Genomic DNA, 26,321 nt, shown 5'->3' with positions numbered 1-26,321 from the left:
ATTGACTGTGGTTGTCCTCCAATGGGATGTTGCCCTCCACGCTGCTCCTTTGGGGCAGTTTCAAACCCAACGCATAGACCATTTCTCTAACACATTTGCGGCACCCAAACAGCCTCTCTTTCCCATGTTATACCTATAGCATCCACGTTGATTGTAGGGCTTCTTTTGCTCTATCTTATGACTTCTCTTAGCTATGGATTAGGGCTCCTTCTAGCTGTGTATAAGAGCCTTCTTTTGTTGTAGCTTAGGGTCTCTCCTTAGTTGCATACTAGGCCTCTTCTTGAACTACAGATTAGGGCCTCCCTCTAGATACGAATTAGGGCCTCCCTTGTTGTGGATAGGCCTCTTCTTGACAGCGTCTATGGCTAGATGACCTTAGATGACTGCGGCTAGATCTTGCTTTTGCTTCAAATAGGAGCCTCTCTTGATTGCGGCTAGGGCACATCTAATCTGCAGCGAGGACTCTCTTTGATGACTCTTTCCACAATGTCTTCCTTGAGAGAAGACAAACCCAAAACATGTGGAGAGAGAGATCATGAGATTAATGTGTGCCTCAAATGACTTGAGGTCTCCTTTATTTAAATGCAACGTTGAAGTTGAGCTGAGGGTAATTTGCTTGTTGGTCGATCTTGACAATTTGTCAAATAATATAAATAAATTCATATCTCCATAAATACGTGTTGGAATCAAATGATCTTTAGATCAATCCTGCACCTCTCGGAGAGAGGAATCTAAGAAAAATATCAGATGTCATAAATAATATGACCAACATGGAGTTTGGCCCTACTTTCCAATTGTAACACTCCCTCTCAACTAGGGAGAACTCCATCTGTTAATCCATCTGCCAGTGTGTACTATCTTTGTCATCAATGCAGTGCCCTGCACTGCTCTTCTCTGCTCTGCTGAACTATGAAGAAGAAGAAGTGATCGAGAATGTATCATACCATTCTCTATTGACCCGAAGTCAGTCCCATATAAAGAGAGTGTCTCATACCACTCATACTATTCTAAAATCAGTTCCAAATAAAGAGAGTGTCTCGTACCACTGTTACTGACCCGATGTCAGTTCCATTGATCCCAGATCAATATAGGTCATCCGAGAATAGGGTGTATGGTAGCCGTACACGATCTGTCCATCGGTAGTACTATGGTCCTTATCCTCATTTCCCTACTCATTGGCCAGATGAGATGTACTTCCCACGAGTCCCAAACTGCATGGGTAGGATGTCTCAGTAGGAGAAGGATGAACCACTCATCCTACCTACATGTCGCCAGGAGTATCGCAGGGGAAGGCTGAACCACTCACCCTGTACATAACAAATCACTAAGGGAAGGCTGGGCAACTCACCCTATGATTGTGTCTCAGGAGGAGAAGGATGAACCACTCATCCTGCCTACATAGCAGACCACTAGGGGAAGGTTGAACCACTCACCCTATGATTGCTCATCGCTCCGAGAAGTACCCCCAAGCCCCCCGGAGCTCCCAAAGCTCAATATCCACATCATACAGGACCCTCATAAGAGGGTCTCTCCATAGCTCCTAGTCGTTCTCAGAAAGTCAAGAATTTAAACTTTCCCGTGGCCTTTGTCAGAATATCGACGACCTTCTCATTAGTGCCAATGTGTTGGAGCCTTATTGCTCCTCGTTGTACCATAACCCAGATAAAGTGGTACCTAATGTCTATATGCTTGGAGCGATCATGAAACATGGGATTCTCTGATAATCGGATCCCACTCTGGTTGTCGCATAGGATCATCGTGGTATCCAGCACATGTCCAAACAGCTCAATGAAGAGCTTCCTCAACCAGACAGCTTCACAGGAGGCCACTTGCAGCTATGTATTCGGCCTCAGCGGTGCTCAAAGCAACCAACTTCTGCTTCCTGCTCATCCAGGATATCGAAGCAAAACCCAAAGAGAAACAGCACCCAAGAGTGCTCTTGGATCCATCACACTGCCTATCCAATCAACATCAAAATAAACATGCAACCTCACATCTTCGGCAGTGTTTCTTAGTCCATCAGTGATTGTGCCCCGAAGATATCTCAGAAGATTCTTGGCACCAATCCAATGTGAGTGATGAGGCTCAACCATGTATTGGCTCAACGTGTTAACTGCAAAACATATATTCGGACTGGAGTTCACCAAGAACATCAATGCTCCTATGAGTTGACGATACTCAGAGGCATCTCCTAATTCAGGTCTGGCAGCTCCATCAGGGTAGTCACATGCTTGCAGTTCACCATCCTAAATTCGAAATCCGACTCCCTCTTACGTTTGTAAATAAGAGGGTTTGCACCTGTCAGAAAGAGGTCGTCCACATAAAGTACTAGTATGAGAGGTCTATCATCCACAACCTTAAAGCAAAGGTTTGGATCAGCTTCACTCCTAGTGAATCTCAGCTTCATCAGATAGCTGTCAATCCTCTCACACCAAGCCCGAGGTGCTTGCTTCGAACCATAGAGAGCTTTCTTCAACCTATATACATGAGATTCCTGGTCATGAACCTCAAAACCCTTGGGTTGTTCCACATCTATGGTCTTGCTATAACTAGAGGGGAATGGTCCCCTTGTAAGTTTTCCCTTGGTACATCCCAGACATATACCTTCATGCTCTTCTTTGAATTCAGGCATCCCTATCACCATCTGTCTCACATCGGGTGGGGCCTTATAATGAAGATGGGCAAACCTCCGGTGCCATAGTTCAGATTGTAGAGATGTGTCGCAAGACATGGCCCCCAATGGACTTCCTGCAACTTGATACAACGTGCCAACCCTGAACCCAAGAGTAAAAGCATCTTTAAAATTTCTTTTCCAAACACATACCTTTCCATCGATGAATGCCACCTTGTAACATTTGTCTTCCATTGCCGAAATGGACACCAAGTTCTTCTTGAGATCAAGTACATAAAGAACTTCTTGTAAATGAATCATGTTACCCTGATTCAATTGAAGAGTAACATTCCCTACCCCCTTTACGGGATAGGTGGCATCGTCTCCAAGAATAATCTCCAAGTTTGTTTCCTTCTCTATTAGATTAGAGAGCACTTCCTTGTATCCGGTGAAGTGCCTTAAAGCACCACTATCAATAATCCAATTTCCCAAAGCGTCCGGAGGAGAAGTAGTGGAGAGGGCCGATATAAGATGATACTACTTTTGCTTATTGTTAACAACATTCAATTCTTCATACCTAGAGTTCCTTGCTTTCTTAGAGGATCGACCATTTCCTTGATGTTCCGCATTCTTTTTTCCTTTGCCATTGTACGTGTCATTCCTTCGATCATTGTTGTCGAAGTTGCCCCTAGAATGGTTGTGATCATCATCATGTGATGTGTCCCTTCTATTTGGACACTCCCTTGCATAGTGGCCAAACTTATTGCAAGCAAAGCATCTGCCTTTCCTTCCACCCTTATATTCGGGCTTTCCATTAAAATGACCTTTAGACCCTGCATTATTTCTCCTTTTGGCATGAACAGAGAAAGCAAGGGGGTTGCCTCTATTAGAAGGCATTTCTTGCTCCACCATTCTTGTTTCTTCTTGAATGCATCTTGACATCAATTCTTCAAATCCCAGAATTCGATCATTATTGAGAATAGTGGTTCTAAATATATACCACTCGGGTGGGAGCCCTCCAAGGGTAGTGATAGTAAGTTCCCTGTCATGAATGACTTCTCCAATCGATAGAAGATCATTCTTGATCTCAGTGATCCTTAAGAAGTAGGATTGAATATCCTCGTCCTTTCCCTTCTTAATATCCTTCAGCTTATTTTTGAGAAATAAAATTTGATTTGCATCACTAACCTTGAACATGCTTACCAATCTGTCATAGATCTCCTTGGAGGTGTTCAAATCAGAGATGTAGGCCACCAGATGCTTGTCAATGGAATCTCTGATAATCTTCTTTGCTTTGGCTTCACCCTTGGTGTAATTGTTCTTTGTAGCAGCCGGTGCATTTGATGGAGGCTCAAGGATTTTACCCTTTACATAGTCCAACACTTCTTGTTCCTCCAATGTCAGATCAAGAGACATCTTCCATTCATGATAGTCTGACTTTTCACGAGCTTGTCTTCAGCCGGGAAGTGGGATGAGGAACCCATTGAACCTTTTGTCCTTTCCAACTGTCTTCGGTGATTGCTCTTTCACTCTTTCTTGGGCTTTGTCTTCACCTCAACTCCAATACCATGTTAATTTTTGGTATGTTCTATGCTTAAGAGCAATTTACTTCAATTTTCTTATTAGCCCAATATCAATATCCAGATTAGCAATCACATCAGCATGATAGTAAAATGCAAATAGAACATAAACATAAACAGTAGAAGACAAGCCAAGACAAGAGGACACAAGATGTGGCACCAGCCAGGGACAAACCCCAATGTGGGGAAACCCTTGATCAATTCTTCTTATATTCTTCAATAGTTCAGCAGAGAGAGAGATAGTACAAATATACAAAACTGATATTTTATGACAGCAGCAGTAAAGCTCACCGCTGGTCAAACATGGCAGAATTCTACCTCTAGGTAGCTTGATCAAACCTAGGCAACTTTGGCTTGCAACTGTAAATACAATCAGCCCAAACACTGCTCATAAATCTGATTTCATTCTGCAGTAGATAGCTGTTCTGATTAGGGTACTTGCAGCAGCCCTAAGCTTCCTTGACAGTATTGATTTGCTGATCTGGTTAGGGCACTTGAATAAGTCCTTCCATGAAACTGTGGCACATCCTTGACTGCCCTTAGCAGCCCTCACTATGGTGCTATGGCCTGCGGCCTAGCACATAGTAACCATCTCCAAACTAGTGTCCAACCACCCTTAACGCAGCAGCATTTAGTCTATAAGAATGCCAACACTTTAACTTGCTGCAATGCTGCAATTCTGGGACTAGTTAGGGCACTAACCACAGTCCCTAACAGCCCATCAAACTGGCCCAGAATTGCTCCTATTGATTGCAGCTGTCCTCCAATGGGATGCTGCCCTCCATGCTGCTCCTTTGGGGCAGTCTCAAACGCAACACATAGACGTATCTCTCTAACACAGCTGCGGCACCCAAACAGTCACCCAAACAGCCTCTCTTTCCCACGCTGTACCTATAGCATCCACGTTGCTTCTAGGGCTTCTTTTGCTCTGTCTTATGACTTCTCTTAGCTGTGGATTAGGGCTCCTTCTAGCTGTGTATAAGAGCCTTCTTTTGCTTCGGCTTAGGGTCTTTCCTTAGCTGCGTATTAGGCCTCTTCTTGAACTGCGGATTAGGGCCTCCCTCTAGCTACGGATTAGTGCCTCCTTTGCTGTGGATAGGCCTCGTCTTGACAGCATCTAAATCTCTCTTGACTGCTGCTAGATGACCTTAGATGACTGCGGCTAGGTCTTGCTTTTGCTGCGGATAGGAGCCTCTCTTGACTGCGGCTAGGGCACATCTGATCTGCGGCTAGGACTCTCTTTGATGACTCTTTCCACAACGTCTTCCTTGAGAGAAGACAAACCCAAAACATGTGGAGAGAGAGATCATGAGATTAATGTGTGCCTCAAATGACTTGAGGTCTCCTCTATTTAAATGCAACGTTGAGGTTGAGCTCGGGGTAATTTGCTTGCTGGCCAACCTTGACAATTTATCAAATAATATAAATAAATTCATATCTCCATAAATACATGTCGGAATCGGATGATCTTTAGATCAATCCTACACCTCTCGGAGAGAGGAATCCAAGAAAAATATCAGCTGCTATAAATAAGATGACCCACATGGAGTTTGGCCCTAGTTGCCAATTTTAACACAAGCAGATGCAATAGAGATTTGAGTGACAAAAGGTGTAAATTTTATGCCTCACTGAGAGTCGAGACCAGATGTTTAAACGTTACAAACATAGAAGGGTTCAAAACAAATTGACTTATGCATTCAACATTAGAAGGTACATTAAAACACAAACTTTGTCATGTGAAATGGCAAATCAGTGTTACTAAATTTCCATTTAATTAATAAACTTTTGTGCCTGATAAGACGCTGAATTAGATAGGACAGTCATGTAAATTAAGAATATTTCTATCTTTAAATTCCAAGGAGCGTATTTCTGCTCCCCAATGCATTCCAAAAAGTATATTTCTGCTTACGAAGATAGAAGGGCTCAAAACAAATTAACTTATGTTAGAAATCGGCTGAAACACAAGAGTTTCTAATGTGCAATGGCAAATCAGTATTACTTGAGTTCCATTAAATTACTTAATTTTGCACCTGATAAGAAGTTGAATCAGATAGGACAGCCAGAATATTTCTATCTGTTCATTCCAAAGAGCACATTTCTGCTTCCCCATGAAAGAAAGAACTAGAAGTACGAAGAGTCTACATATGATAACACAGTTTATTGCACTTGCCTCATTGTTGAGGACAAAGCTGCACTATGCCTATAATACTACCATTCACGAATTAGTTCTGCCCAAGACAGTAGTTTCAGATTCATGTATTGAAATTTCAAATGAAAATATGTAATTTGTCTTTCATATATTCACTGGTTTACAAAATTATCAATTCCACCAACATTTTTGAGTGCAATTCAAACCCAACATCGAATTAATTGTATTTATAAACCAAGACATAGAATCACAGGAATAATAAAAGAAATGTCAGAAGCATACATAGAAAACCTAGCAAAATTAAGTTTTAACTTTAAAAAGACTAAAGTAATAAAGTTGTGAGAAAATACAGGAGCCAACCAAAAACTACTTTCATTAACCAGGTCAGTATGCATAGATAAGTTTACCTGAACCAAGATAAATGGTAAAGCTACTCCTCCAGAAGGGGTATTTCCAGATCCATATAGGCGTTCATTCCGTTTCACAAGATTTTGAAGGCCTATTATCTATGATAACATTCAACAGAAATACAATCAGAGACAGTTTGTGAGCCTCCAGATCCAAAAAACGAAAATTTCATCAACTATTCAAATTAAATCCCTGATTTTAGAAATAACTTGAAGTCTAGCCAGCAAGTAATAAAGACAAAAACAACGATGTAAAATAAGCTAAATGACTGTCTCTCTACACTTTACATGTTCTTCTGCTTGTGCCTTTAAGACAACTCACAGCCTTACAAATGTAGATACTAAATCATACAACAATTGTTATAAAGGGAAGAAAATATTTAGCATACATCCATCAATATACACCATAAACACTAAATTAAGGTACTGTACCTGATCTTCAAGTTCCTGTAAATAGCCCATTTTTTTCTCAATCCTACCCCGCAATCCCATGCGCTTTGCCTGATAACAACATTAAATGATTAATAACTGCATTGCATAGCTTCTTCATAATAAAAAAAAGTATAAATGGAGATGAACCTCCTCTTGCTCCAAGTCATTTAGGCTTGTTGTCAAAAAAGTATTATTTGATTTGCTTTTTGTTATTCAACATTATGTCCAAGGTGTTATAAGACAAACCTTCAAGTCTTCAAGGTCATTAGGACTTGTGCTAGGTAACCCCTTCCACTGAATTTCCTTCTTGTCCTTTGATATGATGTCCATTGCCATCAGTACATTCAATGCATCATACACCCTCCGCCTTATGTTTTTCTCATCATATTGTTGCTGTAACACCCACAACAGTTTTTTAACAAAACTTCCATTCATATTTCTATAACCAAAGACACATTTCTAACTTGTAAATTCGTTAAGATGCTTGCATCTGTGAAAAATTAAAAAATCATCAACAAATTAAATCTACCCACTGACTGATAGAAGCAAACCTGATCAGGAGAAATGAGCGCACTGTTAGGATTTGCATATTCTGCAACTAATTCATCTGCAACCTGCAAAAGAAAAACAGATGACCCAATTTGAAAGAGAAAAGAAGACTACCCTGGGATAACATAGTGACACAAACTGTTGACTGAACAGACCAAAACCAGCTTCTGCTACTAAATCAAAGCAAGTTCCAAAATCATCTATAGAAAATCCATGAAATTCTGATCTGCTAATATGAGCAATCTGAAATAAAATTTCTTCTCACATAAACACAGAATTTCTCTACTAGATGCAACAGAATAGGAACAGAAATAAATACAATTCACCCAATTCAAGGCACAGAATTTTTTTAGGGAACCCAATTGGGAAAACCCTCTGCTTGTTTATTGATAGAAACTGAGCAATTGATCTCTTACAAATACAACTGTTTCACTTGGAGAATACACCCTTCTCCCTGCTTATCCTAAGCATGAAACCCTTGCAAGAATGCTGATCATGCTGCCCTCTTCCCTTGCTCCTCCTCTGCTCCGAATTCCTAGCACAAACCCAAGGAACCAAGTCCCTAATTCCTTGTGCAAGAGCTGATCCTTTAGCTCCTAAATTCTAGCGCATGAGCCAAGGGAAAACTGCCTTCTACCAACTTGCACAAGCCTTCTTCTTGTCACACTCACTTACAAGATTACACACAAAACTAATGCATACAAGAGTGAATAAAATTGTGCCTTCATTGCTTCTTTATAGCAATAAAATTAGTGAGTTTTCTAATTAAGGAATGATTTTGTGATTGATCGAGTTAGCATGAGTTAACTGCTCATGCAACTCGCCCTATTTCAAGTAAACCACTTGAAACTCAATCATTTGTGTTTTTCATCAATCAACTCACACTAGAAAATCAAGAACTCGACTTTCAATTTTAACACATTAGTTAACTGCATCCTAAATCGTCCTACCTTTTACGGACACTCCTAAATTTTAGGAACTCGAGCATGCACAAGGAACTCGAATTTGACACCTTGAATCAAGGCACAAATCTTTAATCAAGGAATCAATTTCTCGCTACTATTTTCAACACTCCTTTCCTAAGAACCTCGTCCACCTAGATCTATTCCCAAAACTACCAAGTTCTCCGCTGCTGCAGCTACTCCCTCTGAACTAGAAGACTTACCTGCTTTCTTCTGCAGAACCTGATCTGAAGACCTATTCTTTTCCACCATGCTCTGTGAGTCCACTTCTTTAGTCATAAGTGCCATGTACCCTTAAACCTGTTCCAAGAGCTCTAATACCATGTAGAAAATCCATGAAATTCTGATCTGCTAATATGAGCAATCTGAAATAAACTTTCTTCTCACATAAACACAGAATTTCTCTACTATATGCAATGGAATAGGAACAGAAATAAATACAATTCAAGACAGAATTTTTATAAGGAACCCAACTGGGAAAACCCTTTGCTTGTTTACTGATAGAAACTGTGCAATTGATCTCTTGCAAATACAATTGTTTCACTTAGAGAATACACCCTCTCCATGCTTATCCTAAGCATGAAACTCTTGCAAGAATGCTGATCACACTGCCCTCCTCTGCTCTAAATTCGCAAACCCAAGGAACTGAGTCCCTAATTCCGTGCGCAAGCGCTGATCCTTTAGCTCCAAAATTCTAGCGCATGAACCAAGGGAAAAATACTTTCTACCAACCCACCCAAGCCCTCTTGTCACGCTCACTTACAAGCTTACACACAAAACTGGTGCATACAAGAGTGAATACAATTGTGCCTTCATTCCTTCTTTATAGCAATTCAGACTAAGTTACCAGGATTCGGATATGGATATGGATACAGATACGGATCCGGATCAGGATTCGCTATCTTTTTGAAAATCCAAGATCCACATATGGCAAGGATACGTAAAGTACAAAAAAATTATAATAATATTTTAAAATTTTAATATACACAAATATGTGAAGTTCTCATATATATATATATATATATATATATATAAGGGTGCATATAACCAAAATAGCATCAAGTGCAATCCATCTCTAAACCAAAATACATCAACAAAGAGGCTCTAGATGGCCTTTAGATTCCAAAAAAAATCATGCTACAACAAATATCTACATATCATCAAAATCATTGCCTATATTGGGATCCTCGTCATTAGTATCGCCCTCTAAGCATTAAAATAAGATAGAAAAAACTTAACATGTCAAATTGAGATTTTGTTTGTGATCGGTACATTTTTACTAGGATCATGACAGAGGAATTCAACAATCAATGCCACCCACGTTAAAGTACATAGACGACTTGGTGCTTTTGATTAAAGTCTAGCTCCATACACTCATACACAATAGAATCCAATGGAAACGTTACAAACCCCCCCCCCCCCCCCCCCAATCCTGAAAAATATTAAGCTTGTTGGATTTCGACTAGGATCTAAAATTTTAATTTCTCCATATGAAATCCAATGAGGTTGGAACCACTCTCAAACATCCTAATTATTTAATGAAAATGTTAAAATTTTAAGTAAAAGGATGAAAATGAAAGATAAAGGACAAGCATTACCACTAATTACATAGCATTAGTAGGGCCCTACTACTAAATATTAGATTGGCCCACTCATAAATTTTATATAGATAGATTTCTTTTATTTATTTATTTTCCTTTTTTGTGTTCCAAGGGTCCTTAGTTGCATTGTACGAAACTAGCAAGTTCGATACCAAACTGACCTTTTCAATTCGAGGCAACCAATCGAACTGATTTTGCCTCCAAAACGATCACACCGTCCAGCTCCACCAATTCCAATCCAGCTTTGATAACACTAGTGCATAGTTCCAAGAATCTTTGATAACACTAGTGCATAGTTCCAAGAATCTTCTCAAGAACTTGCATACTTGCTCTCTTATGTTCTCTAATTTGCAAGGATTTACATTGTTGGTATTCAGATTGCAGTCAAAGCAAACTTGCAGACATAAAGCTTGGACTTAATCAACATTTGCCAATTTCCTCCAAGCCCTGCGAATCCATATCCATGAATTTTGTTAATGGTCCACCTACCACCCAACGCCAACATGATTGTATCTATAATCATATATAGATTCTCAATGATGATAGTTTTTGCACGTTGCTCCAAAAATTGTCAAACTCTTCTCTCAACATGTATGGAGCCATTCTGTCTTACCATTGACCATCATTTTTTATTACGACTCTAAATTTCTCAATCATGTTTGGAAAATTCATTGTAGAAGACCACTAGACAAATGGTCAGACCAAAGAAGTTGATCATGCCTTAAATTATGCTCTCTATATTTGTTGTTAGTTTTTGTAGCATCAGATGGTGTTCTAGTCTCGACTTTGGTCAGAGAAGCCAAGAAACACTAAGACTCCAAAACCCAAAAATCGTTTCTAGAAAATCCACCTAGAAGTAATTCAAGTAAGTTAATTAATCAATAATTAATTTTTTCCTAAGTCTAACTTATGGAAAATGATTAATTAACAGCAATTAATCGAGAAAGGTGATATTTCTCTAGAAACTCACACGGATCAACTCAAATATGATCTCAGTCGTCGATAAGGACTTAATCGTGGTCATTGGTGATCCAACTAGAGATTACAAGAGGAGGTCGATGGGGTTGAGGAAGAACACACTTGAGGTCAAGTTCCTAAGAAGAAATCAAGCTTCCCAGTTGCAGTGATTCAACAAAGGAAAGTTTGAGCCAGAGAAGGGACGCAGAGACAGTGAGGGGTCTTATTAGTGAGTCTGGAGTAAGATTCCAGTTCCGGAGGGGCAGCGAGAGGAGGTCGAGTTATTTCTCCAAGAGGCTGCACAAGGACTACGTAGTGGCCTCAAGGAGGCAATTCGATTTGGCTAGAGTGGGAGTCATTTCAGATTCCAGAGGCCGAGAAAATTTCCCTGAGGGCAAGAGAGACACTTCCTGAGTCAGCAACAGGCAGAACAACTTGAGCAGCAAAAGATCCAGGTAGTACAAGTTACAAGTTGCGCAAGGCAACGCAAAAGCCTGCGCAAGGGGCTTGGATCGTTGAGCTCAAGTTGTCAGATTGGGCTGAGATTGCTTGTGGAGGGTAATATTCCCTCAGTTGATTTTGCCAGTATTTCTCTCAGATTGGATTGTCAGTTTGGGCATCCATAGATTTTACTTAGAATTTCATTGCTGCATAATAATAAAACCCTCAGCTACTACACCAGTTTTACCACAATGGGCTTTTCTAAGGACAAATGTCCAAAAATAACTGTGTCAAATTTTATTGTGTGTGCATATTATTTCTCAATTTCCAGTTTATTTTCGCAACATTTTATTTGTGAAGAAATCACAGTGTGAATTGTTCGTTATTTTGTCGTAGCAAAATAAACTACATACTAATTTTATCAGTTAGAAGAATAATTTCCAGTTGTTGCATTTCAAGCAAATTTTCACATTTGTCAACAACAAAACAAGCATTGGGATTGTTACCGCTCATTTCAACAAGGATACCTATAGCCATTTTTTTGGGTAGCACAATTGCATGTCCAAAGAATGCAATTCAAAGCCCTGTAGGCCATGTGATTTAATGTATGTTATTGTCGACCACACTCGATCCTCTTACACTTCACTCCCTTTTGTCCTGTATAGGAATAGAGGGCTTAGTATGGACCTACTTGGACACATGGTTTAGAGGAACCATTATTTTTGTAGGGATGATCACACTTTGTAGGGCTAGTCCAACTCGTGTCTCGAAAGCACCTATGTCTTATCCACATGGCCATGTGTCATAGAGTCTGTATGCATTATCTAGCCTTGGTCTATCGAAAATTGTCCATTTCTCAACGTGGCAGTCTCACAAGATCCCTAGGGTCAAAAGTCAACAAAGGCTCAAATTGGCCAACATAATGTATATTTGCCATGCCACATGGAAATTTTGTCAAAATGTGAAGGCATCAAGGAGATATTCCTAGTCAAAGGTGATTGTCCCTCTTTTATGGCAAGTGTGGGTTTATTTGGGCATATTAGGGTTCATATTTGACCAAATGGGACATGTTTTACATCAAAAGACATATAAAAACTTATTCCATGCAGATCAATGTGCCAAAATTCCCAAATTGTGCATCTAGCATTTGGTTCATTAAATTGAGAGGACAACCCACACATGTGAGCTCTATTAAGGTTATTCAAAGGGTCAAATCTAGTCATTGGACTAAGTCAAGGTTGAGAGCTTAGTATTAGAGGGTTTAGTATGGACCTACACAGACACATGGTTTAGAGGAGCCATTAGGGTTGTAGGGATGATTGCACTTTGTAATGCTAATTTAGCCCATGTCTTGAAAGCACCTATGTCTTATCCACATGGGTCATGCGTCATAGAGTCTGTATGCATTCTTTGGCCTTGGCATATCGTACATTTCCCAGTTCTCAACATGGCAGTCACATAGTTCACAGCATTTCATGTTTCCCAAAGAAGTTCACAAATCCCAATACACATGATCTGAGGGTCAAAAGTCAACAAAGGCTCAAATTGGCCAACATAATGTGTATTTGCCATGCCACATGGAAATTTGTCAAAATGTGAAGGGAATAAGGAGATATTCCTAGTCAAAGGTGATCATCCCTCTTTTGTGGCAAGTGTGGGCTTATTTTGGGGATATTAGGATTCATACTTGACCAAATGGGACATGTTTTACATCAAAAACCATCTAAAAACTTATTCCAATCAAATCCATGTGCCCAGATTCCCAAATTATGCATGGCATTGGAGGTATAACATTCAGTTCATTAAATTGAGAGCACAACCCACACATGTGAGCTCTATTAGTCTATTCGAAGGGTCAAATCTAGTTGTTGAGCTAAGTCAAGGTTGAAAAAGTCAATTACTCAAATCAAATCTAGTTTCCAAGAAAATCATTGGAAAGGCATTGCAATCAAAGGCAAATGGACCAAGTCGACCTCCTTAAGGTAGCCATTTTACCTCTCTAAGGGAAGATGGAGGTGTAAAGGTCACTCCAAATGAATGTTAGAACCTTGATGTAGAAAGTATAGCCGTTGGAAGGTGAGGGAGTCTCTCTTCAAGCAAAGTGAGCCTCCTTTCAAGCAAATCAAGTCAAATGAAGCCAAATCGAGCCTCCTTCAAGCAAGTTTATCCCTCCTAGGGTAGTCGTTTTCTCCATGAAGCAAGTTGACCCCCCCCCCTTAAGGGTTATTTCTTGTGTAAAAAAATATTTTCCATTGTAAATACCTAGTCTTCAAGTTGTGGATCACAAGTCTAACCTCATGAAGCACAATTTCTACATAGCTAAGAAGAAAGAGAATAGAGGTATCAATCCACAAGACAAGTGTTTGTGCCAAAAAAAGTTCTTATTGTGGCATGTTGCTCTCACAATTCACAACACACATATGGGAAGAGGGACTACATAGTCATGTGCAAAAGAAAGGCTAGGTCGTTAGTCCTCATTTTCTCTTTCTTGGATTAGTGCTATCAAAATCTAATTGTTGGACTAACCCTTATTAGAGGTTTATTCTTTAAGGACAATGTTAGTTTTAAAACCCAGCAACTACTTTAATGAAATTTTTGAAAATGAAAGAATTGAACTTGAACTTTCAAAAAACATTCATCAAATATATTGAGTTTCCTAATTGAATATTGCAATGGAAAAAACAAACTTGAAGACACACACACCCCAGAAATTTACTCAAGAAATCCCAACTTGGGAAAACCTGCCAACTTGTGTGTTCTTATTATGCTCAGCGAAATATTCACTACTCAGCCTATCTGCCTGCACATTGTATGGAACCGTACAAGCTCGTATGGCCCCTCTGCACAGTTAAATGCAGCCTAGTTAAAGATATACACTGACTAGATAAATTATAAGGTTGTTTGACCTCTATTTCTTCCCTAAATACGTTGATCTAAAAACCCTTTCCACTATTGAGCTAAACACACAAGTTGTTTAATATATAATAATCCTAGTCTACGCCATTTTCCTCCTTTGAAGTCAACCTGGGCCCACCATCTCCGTGAACGGTTGAGATTAGATCTCAATGGATGGATGAGATCACTTTAATTTTTTACTATAGGAAAATTAAAAAAATTCCTAAGTCAAAACAATGAGATAAACTGTAAGTTGCGTCGTTGGCCCAACTGTGAGTCCCCAGGCTAAATTTAGTTGAACCCTTCCTCCTCTAACTCTATTCAACACTCCCTCTTAGAGAGGAAGATGTTATGTACTACACTCAGTTTATCTCGGAAGTAGACAAATTTTCCCCTTGCCAATGCCTTGGTCAAAATATCAGTTGTCTACTCGTCTGTAGACATGTAATAAAGTTTGACTTTACCCTTCTAAACATAATCTCTGATATGGTTGTACCAAATCTCGATGTGCTTGGAGCAGTCATGAAACATTGGAAACTCAGAGAGCTTGATGCAGCTCTAATTTTCACAGTGTATGACTATGGGCTCCAACTTCTGACTGAATAACCCAACAAGTAGTTTCCTCAGCCATATGGCCTAGCAAGCTACCATGCTGGCAACCATGCACTTGGCCTCAGCTAAGCTCGATGCCACTAATCTCTACTTCCTGTTGAACAAGGAAACAGTTGTTGCCCCAACACTGAAAGTACAACCTAAAGTGCTCTTCGTGTCTATTGAACCCCCTGCCCAATCTGCATCTGTGAAGCATTGAAGGCTCACACCATCGATCTTCCTATACAACAACCCATAATTTGTTGTGTCCCTAAGATACCTCAACACGTGCTTGGAAGCAACTCAATGCACTCTACTCGGCTCAACCATAAACTGGCTCAACTAGTAAACTACAAAGCAAATGTCGATTCGTGTGTTCACTAGATACATCAACAACCCAATAAGATGCTTGTAAAGTGTGGCATCAACTTGCTCTACTCTAGTAGCGTCCACCTTCCTCCAAATTGTGACTAGAGACGTGGTCATGGGCCTGCACTATGTGGAACCTCTTGAGAATCTCTTACATGTACCTACCTTGCCCCAAGAAGATCTCCCCATCACCCTACCATACCTCCAGCCCAAGGATATAGTGCATTAGCCCTATATCCTTCATCTCCAACTTCTTTGCAAGATCTCTCTTGCAATCACTAATGAGCTTCTCGTCCCCTGTCAGTATCAAATCGTCAACATATAACACAAGAATGTGAAGTCGCCCCACATTCACAATATAATACAAGTTAGGGTAAGTTTCATTCTTGGTGAAGCCCAATCCTAGAAGGTAGTTGTCTATCCAGGCATACCATGCCCTTGGTGCCTACTTGAGGCCATAAAGGGCTCTCTTCAACCTACAAACATGTGTCTCTGTTGAAAGTCTCAAACCCTTTAGGTTGCTCACCATAAATCTCTTCCTCAACAACTCCATTAAGAAAGGCAGTCTTCACATCCATTTGGTGGATATTCCACCCCATCTGCATTGCAATCACAATATGGTCATAATGGTCAAGTACGAATCTCCACATTCCCATCAACTGCATGCTTAATCTTATACACCCATCGTGAACCAACCATTGATTTGCCGACTGGTCTTGGCACTATCTCCCAGACATCATTCATCATGACAGAGGAATAAACCAACATGGCATCTCGCCATACCTACTGAGAGGTTGCCTCCTTATAGTAAGAAGGCTCTAAGCCTATCAACTCAGTCATCAGCGTCATGTACCCCATTTATCTCTGTGGCTATTTACTTTGTGTGAATGTAGAATTGGGAGCTCCAACTCTCTCCTGAGCCTCCATGATCAACTAATCTACCCACTTGGCTCGTCCTCTCACTGTATTGGGAATCACTAGCTGAGTGGACACCACTAGCTTTACTCTCTCCTGTTCTTGCACTTTCTCCTCATCTGCATTTTGCTCAGCCTACCCAATAACTAACTGTGATGAAGTTTAAGGAGTTGGTTGAGCTCCTACTTAAAAGCCTACTGTTCCTCCTCTTGTGCTATGCATTGCTCACGCTCCAAGGACTTCTTGAGAGCCTTTTCCTCCTTGAACTTCACATCACGCTTAATCATTGTCTTTCTGGGTGTTGGGACATACACCTTGTATGCCTTAGATGTCTCATTGTAGCCCACGAAAATGTCCTTCTCTGTTGTGGGCTCTAGCTTCATTCAGTGATCTGAAAACACATGGCAGTAAACAAGACTGCCAAATATCTGGAAGTGATACACGTTATGTTTCTTGCCTGTGAAAACTTCCTCTGGTGTGACTCTGCCTAGCACCCTGTGTGGGCTCCTGTTCTGCAAAAATACTGCAGTGTTGCATGAATTTGCCTAAAGAAACATTGGCAACCCCTAGTCATGCAGCATGGCCCTAGTTTCTCCAATAATGCTCTAGTTCTTGCGCTCATCCACCCCATTCTACTGAGGGTTATAACGTGCGGTGAGTTGTGTCCTAATGCCCTCCTTGGCATACAAATTCCTAAAGGCATTGGAGATGTACCCCCCACCTTTGTCTAACCTCAGTGCCTTGATCTTTTTACCTGTCTAGCTCTCCACCAATGCTTTAAACTCCACGAACTTCAAGAAGACTTCATCTTTCTTCTTCATGAAGAAGAGCCAAGTCTTTCTCAAGTGGTCATCAATGAAGGTGAGATAATATCTTGATCCAATAAGGGATGGAGAGGAGAACGGTCCACAGACATCCAAATGCACCAACTCCAAGATGATCTTGGCCCTATTATCTCTATTGGGGAAGGATGTCTTGGCATAATTGCCAAGTGTGAAAAACTTGCACATGTCATGTTGGTCAACACAGCATTGTGGCAATCTCTCTAAGAATCTTCAATGCTCCATGGTGTAAGTGACCCATGCGCCTATGCCAAAGCTCCCCAAGGTCACGGCTCTGGTCACTAATTACTCTATTGTTCAAAGCGGCAGTTGTCTCATACTGGAGCATGTAGAGGTTCTTCACCCTAACTCCAATCTACTTAGCTGCTCTGGAGTTGAAAGGCTTGATAAAGGCCTTTCCTTTGCTGAAGATAACCTCATAACCCTTGTTCTCCAAGGTTGAGACTGAAACAAGGTTTTTCTTCAAACCTGGGATGTAGAGGACATCTTTGAGGTAGAGAGGATTCCCAGACTCCCTCTCAAACTTGACAGTACCCACGCCCTTGGCTAGGTACCTGCCATCATCTCCCAACTCTATGTGAAACTGCATGTCCTTTTCAGTCAACTTATTGAAATACTCCTTATTCCCAGTCATGTGACAAGAAGCTCCACTATCAACATACCACACGCTGCTAGCCAATGAGCTTGCCATGCAAGCTATGAGTGAGAACTCCCTCTCAAAGTGAGAAGTGAACTCCTCCACCTCTACTGATGCTGCCACTTGGTCCTTCTTGGACCCTTTCTTCCTATTTGGACACTTGGTAGAATAGTGTCCAAACTGATGGCAAGAGAAGCATTTTATCTTGCTCAGATCTTTCTTCTTCTTCTCTCCTATAGCGCTGGACTCAGCCCCTCCTGTGCCTTTCTTGCCCGCAAAGTTCTCCTCTTCCTCAGTCTTGAGGTGAGACCCAACTTTAACCTGCTTCTAGATCTCATGGATGCAATCACTCCACAGCCTCTCCCATCCTGGTAGGTTTTCTCTGCCACTTATAGCATCAGTAAAGTTTTCCCATGACTTGAGAAAACCTAACAACGCCAAATTGACTAGATCTCTATCCAACACGATCTCCCCAAATCCAGCTATCTCGTCCCTTAGGATAAGAGACCACGGACTCAGACTTCGCCATCCTAATGTTTCTAAGTTTGTCTCTGAATACCAACTTCATGGCCTCACTCAAGCCCTGGTATAGTCCTATGATGACTGTCCACATAGCCTTGGTTGTCTTCTTCCCAGATAGGTGAGGTATGATGTGATCCTTGACTCCTTCAAGGATAATTCTCCTGGCCTTTGCATCTTTCTTATTGTGTTGAGCCAACTGCTGAGTGTCTGTTGGTTGGGCCAGTGGACTGTCCACAAACTCCCAAACTCCTTGCTCCTCCAGCACTACACCAATTTTTTCCCTCCAAGAACAAAAGTTTGAGGCCCCATCAAGGCGATTCTCAAATATCAGCCCCAAAAACGCCATATTGTAGTTCCATCTGCTCATAAACCTTTGTGCAGAACAACTTCAATAAAACCCTAGCATATGTCAACTTCTGGAAAACCCTAGGTCACGTTGCCAAAAACCCTGGTGCAACACCTGAACTGAATTACACCCTTCTTTGTGCCTTTTACCCTGCTCTTGAACAAATAAACACGCTTACTCGTCTTCAATCAAAGGCTAAGCTTTGGTACCATGTTAGTTTTAAAACCCAACAACTAATTTAATGAAATTTTTAAAATGAAAGAGTTGAACTTGAACTTTCAAAAAACATTCATCAAATATACTAAGTTTCCTAACTGAATATTGCAGCGAAAAAAACTTGAAGACACAAGCACATCATAAAAACAACACACCAGAAATTTACCCAAGAAGCCCCAACTAGGGAAAACCTACCAACTTGTGTGTTCTTATCATGCTCAATGAAATATTCTGAAAATATTACAAAGAGGAGGGAAGACTTCCCTTCTCTCAAAAAATCCCTCAACACAATTGATCTATGCCCTTCTCTTCTACTCGGCCTGCCTGCATGCACACTATACAGAATCGTAAAGGCCCGTACGGCCCCTCCACACAGTTGAATGCGGCCTAGCTAAAGATATACGCTAGCTAGAAAAATTCTAAGATTGTTCGACCTCTCTTTCTGCCCCAGATGCACTGATCTGAAAACCCTAGGCACTAAACTAAACACCCTTTCCTCTGCTAAGTTGAACACACAAGTTGTCTAGTGCATAATAGCCCTAGTCTGCACCATTTTCCTCCTTTGAAGTCAACCTGGGCCCACCATCTCCACGATTGGTTGAGATCACTTCAATTTTTTACTATAGGAAAATTAAAAAAAATCGTAAGTCAAAACAATGAGATAAAGTGTAAATAGTGCCTTTGGCCCACTTATGGGTCCCCTTGCTAAATTTAGTGCACCTCTAAATTTAGTTGAACCCTTCCTTCTCTAACTCCATTTAACAGACAATATCTCTCTTCACACCATAGTTGATCCATCAACTAAAGGTATTTCAAGAGGAAATTGCTCCTAGTTAAATTCAAGCACCGGTACATCATCTAAGACTAGAGTGAGAGCGACTAGTCTTTTGACTCAAAACTCACATCTTAGTCTAAAAATACAAGGTTGATCTAGAAGGCATTGTGATCACAATCCGACACTGGAAAAGGTAATTTGCAAGGCTAATATAAGGCTGATCTCACTAACCAATATTTAAAAATCCAAAAAAAAATCCAAATTTTTGTTTTATAAAAATATAAAAATTCAAAAAATCTAAAACTACCAAACACATTTCACTAGCTTCAGCTAAATTTCTATTTTTCAGCCAGCTTTATCACTTGAGTTATGCTTGAATCTTACCCATTTGACCCAATAAAGGCATAGTTTGCTTGTCTTCAAAAGAAAAAGTTAATCTGAAGCAAATTCAAGGGGCTGACCAAGCGTTTTATAGGTCTACAATACAATTTATGACAGCAGATTTGAGTGGTAAGTGAAATCCTCAAAACTTTGTCATATTTTCCACTTCCATGCCCTAATTCATCATTATTTGAAGTGAATAATCATTTTCTAGCCTCCTAGAAAATAATTTTTTGGATAAAATAAAAATTTGGGTTTTAACCCCTTTAGTGAGTGACATTTTCTAGATTGTTATATCTTTCAAATTACTTACTTATGTTGAGTGTTGGAATTTTTTATTGATATATATTTCATTGATCTATCATTTCCACCCTCAAATCTAACTTTTAAGAGTATTACAAGCTGGTGGGTAGCCCAAAATGGGAGTTTAGTATGATGTTTTCAGCAGTTTTACAGGTCTAAAGTTGCAAAATAGCAAAATAATTGTTCATCTTCAACCATTTACCAAGGTCCACTTGTTGGAAATACTGCGGGGGGGGTGAATCAATATTTCATTACTCTTAACTTTTAGCTTTTTAAACCATTAGATGCTAATAAATCAAGAGACACAAATCTTTATATAAGAAACACTTATACAATTTTTCTTTGTAAATATTTTTCAAACTTCCTTGTACAAAGTAAGCACCAACTTACAACTTTTGTAGGCACCAACCTACAAGAGACTCCAATCCCCTAGATGAGCACCAACTCAACAAATTCATAGGCACCAACCTAAAGCTTTGTCACACACAAAACCTCGTTGCTTATCATCATCCCTTGGGAACTAGATCTTGATGTATCTTGGTTCTAATATCTACCATCAACTGTTTCAACAGATTTCACAACATCAATTTCAAATCTATAACAAACAAATGCAAACCCTCGAGAAACTTCGGCACAGTTCCGAATTTCCAGGAACCATCTTTACCAGCCTGATCCACGGTTTCGAATTTCCAAACCACATATTTGTACGGAACATGGTTCTCGGTTTGGATCCTTTGGGGCGGGGTATTTCATGCAACATTGATATAACCCCTTCACGTCTACTTTGGTTTATCCTTGGATAGAGCTCAGGTCTGGTCACCCTTCGGTGCACTTTTTGAGGCTGGTTCGACCTTTCACACAACAAAGATATTCACCTCTGATATAACCTATTAAACACACACAAGGCAGCGACAGAATATTAAAGATAAGCAGGAGAGTATATCTATTATTTGACAATGATATACATTTATAATACATTCATGTGACCGTTGGGTTCCACATCCCAAGGTCTCTTGGACTCTCATGGCTGTTCACATTCTACACCAACCCATAGAGGATTAGGTGTCCAACATTCCCCCCTTAATCCGAAGGGGTATGTATGAGTCCAAGAAGAGAGTTGTAATACAAAATGTGCAAAAATGCATGGCAACACTAGGCTGAATGTGCTCTCTAAAATGTTGGTATAAAGGGCAATGGTTTAAAGATGACCACCAACACTGGAACGCTTAGTGCAGTTCCCGAAACTCTTCCAAGTCTGGCATGAAGCTCAAGCTCAAGTCTTCTGCTAGAGGAAGTGCTCCTGATGTTTTGAAGAGGGAAACCTTCAACCATGAAAGGGAGGTCTCACCCCGCATAAAAGGGAGAACCTCAACCTGAAAAGGGAGGTCTCAACCTGTGATGGTTTAAGGATTACCACCAACTCTGGAATGCTTAATGCAATTCCTGGAACTCTTCCAAAACTGGCAAGAAGATGAAGTCTTCTGCTAGAGGAAGTGTCCCCAATTCTTTGAAGAGGTATCACCGACTGAAGGCATGCTCAGGGGCATCTTTGTCTCTGGCTACAACTCTGAATCTAGTATGGCAGGTTGTGGCTCAGGCTCGCTTGATGTGGCTTTGAAGCTTGTAGATGACCATCATTTTCCCCCCTGTCAGATACAAGGTGAGAAGATGAAGAAATCTCAACTGCAAGATTGTTCAATACTCTAGAACAAGTTCTGACATATGACTGGAATATCTTCTTGGCTATTGATGCCCATTGCCAAGAAGCGATCCATCCAAGATGAATCTTTGTTCTTGCAGGAGGTTTGTTTCTGAAGCATCTGTTTGAAGAATGACTGGTTTTATGACAGTGCTTACATGGATGAAGATCAAAACAATGATCTTTCATATGGCCAACTCGGTCATAGTGTTGGCATTTCACAATCTGTTGTTGTTGTTGTTGCTGTGGAGGAGGGGCAGAATCTGGAACAGCTGAAGGTGAACTGTCATGAAGTAATCCAGCACTCTGAAACTAGATGGGCTTTGAGTAATCTAGAATATGAAAGGACACGTCCTTGTCATATCCAAGACCAGTTCTGTGCTTGTTGTGGACAAGCTCTTCCCAAGGTCTAATGATGGGCTTGGGAAGTGCAAACTGAACTTCTGCATCTGCATGTAACTTTGCTGCTTATGGGAGTCTGTTTCATTGTTCTGAACAGAAACAGGTTCAGAATGATGACTCCATTGTTGTAATTCTGCTCGTTGTAGCTGAGATTCAAGCTGCAAAAAGTCAATTTTCTCTTGTGCAATTTGTAGACAGACCTGAATGTCTGTGAGAGAAACTTTGTTGACTTTTAATGTATCACGAGTAGTAGACAATATCAGAGTTTTGAGGAACTCTAATACTTCATTGATTCTGGCCATTTTCATTGAAAAAATAAGGTGAATTTCACAAATATATATTCTTGATCTCAAGCCATATATAAATACGCCAAGTCGTAAAGATATATAATCAATTCAAAATCACAATTGAATATGATTGAACATATGAAATATGCAAGCCTTCAACGTATTTAAAGCAGCATACAGTAGTTCCAGGTCGTGGAATTTCAACTGCCCCCATTCAATTTTGAACAATACAATGCCAAAGAGATTGCCTTATTCAATGCTCAACGCTCAACATTCAAATGTTGATGCTAATGCACCAATACCCAACGGAATACAACTTTCTCAAAGTGACTTGAAAGCTCAGATTCTAGTCGCTTCAAGAGATCCTCTTCATATAGTTCGAAAATAACTTTGCCAGATAAATTTGTGTTGTGTTGCAGTTCTATGTCCTAATATTTGTATGATTGACTTCTCATTCGTGCCTCGCCATTTGAAAAATTAACCACATCGATCAGCATAATGAAACATCTTCAACAGCTTTCCTCAGGCGTTCAGAGTCTTCAGTTGATGTTAGTGTTGGCACTAGAAATTAACAAAACAGTGGTTGGTTGTCCTTGTTCAGAAAACTAGAAATTCCCTATGCAAAGAGCAGTTGCGAGCTGTGGTAGTTACTTCTCCAGGAAACAATAAAGTTGGCTACTAGTTTTAGTGACCAGAACTATGGCGGAAAATTGCAGATGCAAAACAACCAAAATCAACTTAAATCATTCAACTTTGGACTTCATTTCAATCAACGACGCTAGCACATATGCACTTTTAACGTTGGGAGCCTCTGGAATGCAACAGGCACTGAAATAGAGAAAAAATATGGAACAAAGGAATTCAGTGCTCACATAATTTTCAAAACTCAAAACCCATCAAAACTCCTAAAGGATGCGCGCACAGTTCACTTGAGGAGATCTTCCACAACGATGGTATGGCTTTTGAAAGTGGCAAGGCTTGCTGCGATTGAATATTACTTTGAGTCTGAGCTCAGTAGTATTTGTGATGGCATTCTACATCTTCTAGATACACATCTTATCCCGTCATCCACATCTGGTGAGTCCAAGGTATTTTATCTTAAGATGAAGGGTGATTACAATTGATATCTTGCAGAATTTAAACACTTACGAGGAACACAACAATTATCCTGGAATCGTTGTTCATAGCTCTTCCCATCGAAAGAGAAGCTCAGATAGCATTGCAGAGAAGGATGTGGGCAAACGCAATCACGTTGCTTTTGCAGCTCTCAGATGTCGAAGATGTACTAGGCACAAGGCCCGCAATCTGGTGAACAGCGTATTAACAACACGTTCAAACAGAATCCAGTTCTCTATAACGCTATTGATTGAAAGAGAAAATAACCTACCACTGTCAGCGACCAAGAGTAGCCTTGTTCGTCACAGTAGCTCCCCTGCAGGAGTTTTGTCTCGAATGAATTCTGATGGAAAACAAATTCAGAGAATAGTTCATGTGTTTGACAGATTGACAAAACCATCTTTTAGAGATACCGATAGCCCAAGAGTGCCTGTCGAATGAAGTGACAAATGCCTTGAAGTTTGAAATCCAACAAGAGAACGTTGTCCTACACTAGCAACAACTTCTGGTGTCAAACACTACTCTGGTTACTTCAAATGAGGATTATCCTTATCATCAACGGACATCTGTGGGCTCGGTAGACAATCTATCTCCCACCAATGATTTGCCAGTTGCCACCAAGAGGCGTTTTGGAAGTCGCCAAGATAAGATCTGACATACTAACAGAGAACAGTCTTCAACCACTACACAGCAAAAAGAGTATGTTGATTTTGAAGAGAAGTTGAAACACACGATTTATCTTGCCAGCCTTTCACCATTGGTCACAATACCAATCCTAAAGACAGCACTTGGATTATCTGGATCCAAAGAACGCTTGTTGTGAGTGCCTTGGTGGAAATGCAAAATGAGCGACAGGCTCAGGAAACAGTGAGAGAGATCAATTACAACGCATTCATGATTGTAGGTATGCCGAGACCAGTTAGGGCCACAGCAGCAGTAGCTGAGATGTTTCCTGACCGTCCAGCACCCCCTAGGAGAAGAATACAGTGTAACCGGATAGCAGTCGAGCAGAGAAACATTAAGTGTCAGCATTCTGACAAGGTAGCAGTCGAGCAGAGAAAACCGTAATGGGAATAATGCTTGGCTGAGAGAGGTTTCAGTGTGCAAAAGATGCACAATAGAGGGACAAATCTGATAGGAGTTACAGCACAGAAAATTAATTTGAGACCTGCGCACCTGGGTATGAGGGAAAGATGTCAATTTTTCTATATCAGGAAAATGGGCAAAGCTGCAGGACAAGCATGCACAGAAGGGCCACAAAAACAAGTGTCTCATAGTTGAGCAGGGCAGGAGATTGCCCACTCTGATACCATGTTAAACACACACATGGCAGAGATAGAATATTAAAGATAAGCAAGAGAGTATATCTATTATTTGACAATGATATACATTTATCGTACATTCATGTGACCGTTGGGTTCCACATCCCAAGGTCTCTTGGACTCTCATGGTTGTTCACATTCTACACCAACCCATAGAGGATTAGGTGTCCAACATAACCTCTATTGAATCAACCGTAGAAAATGAAATGCTTCTACCAGCTGAGGTTTTCATAGTTCTGAAATAATTTAAGTAACATATACAACCTTGTCAACATATTTATGTTGCCTAGATGTCCAAGTTACTCTGTGAAAGGCAAACCTATTGTTTGATTAAGAAGTATTTAGTCCTCCTTAAGATTGGTCGCAATCCTTGTAGTATATTCTCATTAGAAGCAAATAATCCTTACCCAATAGTTTGAATATGAAGATGATAGTGAACAAATCTAGTTAATTGAGAAGCTATCTGAGCACTACTCTCAATATGCTAGTTTGGTTTCAACTGCTGCACAAGGAATGATCTTCTGGTCTCTGTATTGCAAAAGAGAACCTTGTTTCTATCCATGCCACCAACTGAAAATACTCTAACCACGTCCAATGCTGAAATAACCTTTTCCTCACCATGCACTCTCCAATAGAACATCCACAACAGTGGGCCTTACAGTAAGAAGCTTTAGCAGCTCTTTGAAATAGACTCCTCAACTCGTCCCTCTTCTAAAAATTCCGTTGCATTTTCCACCTTAACCACGACTCGACCTCCTCTAGAATTTCAAGCCTACAAGCAACACTCATAAATTGGTCTGAAAAAACTATCCCCAGACTGTGCCAGAAAGCCACCTACAGTTCAAGTAGGGGCAACGCTTCCTCTACTCTTCTTAGACTTCTCTTTTACTCTTCTTGGATTTATTTCCCTCTTACTTCACTCTGATCTCAAGACATGACCAAATTGATGGCTTAGCTAAAGATGGGGCCGACTTTAGGGCAGACTTTTGCAAATGACAATATATATATATATGC

At 40.4% G+C, this 26,321-nt stretch overlaps 1 protein-coding gene across 3 annotated transcripts in view; it reads right to left on the bottom strand.

Moving 5' to 3' along the window:
- LOC149163405 (transcription factor-like protein DPB) overlaps window positions 1-26,321 on the bottom strand; it is a 145,951-nt gene that overhangs the window by 93,595 nt on the left and 26,035 nt on the right. For all 3 annotated transcript variants that reach the window (XM_089431693.1, XM_089431691.1, XM_089431692.1), the window contains 4 exons: window positions 7,731-7,793; window positions 7,426-7,572; window positions 7,180-7,248; window positions 6,748-6,846 (listed from right to left, as the gene is read on the bottom strand). In XM_089431693.1, coding sequence (XP_089287819.1) covers window positions 6,748-6,846; window positions 7,180-7,248; window positions 7,426-7,572; window positions 7,731-7,793 — 378 coding nt within the window. The remainder of the gene's footprint in view (window positions 1-6,747; window positions 6,847-7,179; window positions 7,249-7,425; window positions 7,573-7,730; window positions 7,794-26,321) is intronic.

The sequence above is a fragment of the Pinus tabuliformis genome, chromosome 5_1 (assembly GCF_031772625.1).
Source record: "Pinus tabuliformis cultivar Carrire ecotype Pingquan chromosome 5_1, CPIR1, whole genome shotgun sequence".
In the NCBI taxonomy this organism is placed as follows: domain Eukaryota; kingdom Viridiplantae; phylum Streptophyta; class Pinopsida; order Pinales; family Pinaceae; genus Pinus; species Pinus tabuliformis.
This window is presented reverse-complemented; position numbering and strand designations above follow the sequence as displayed.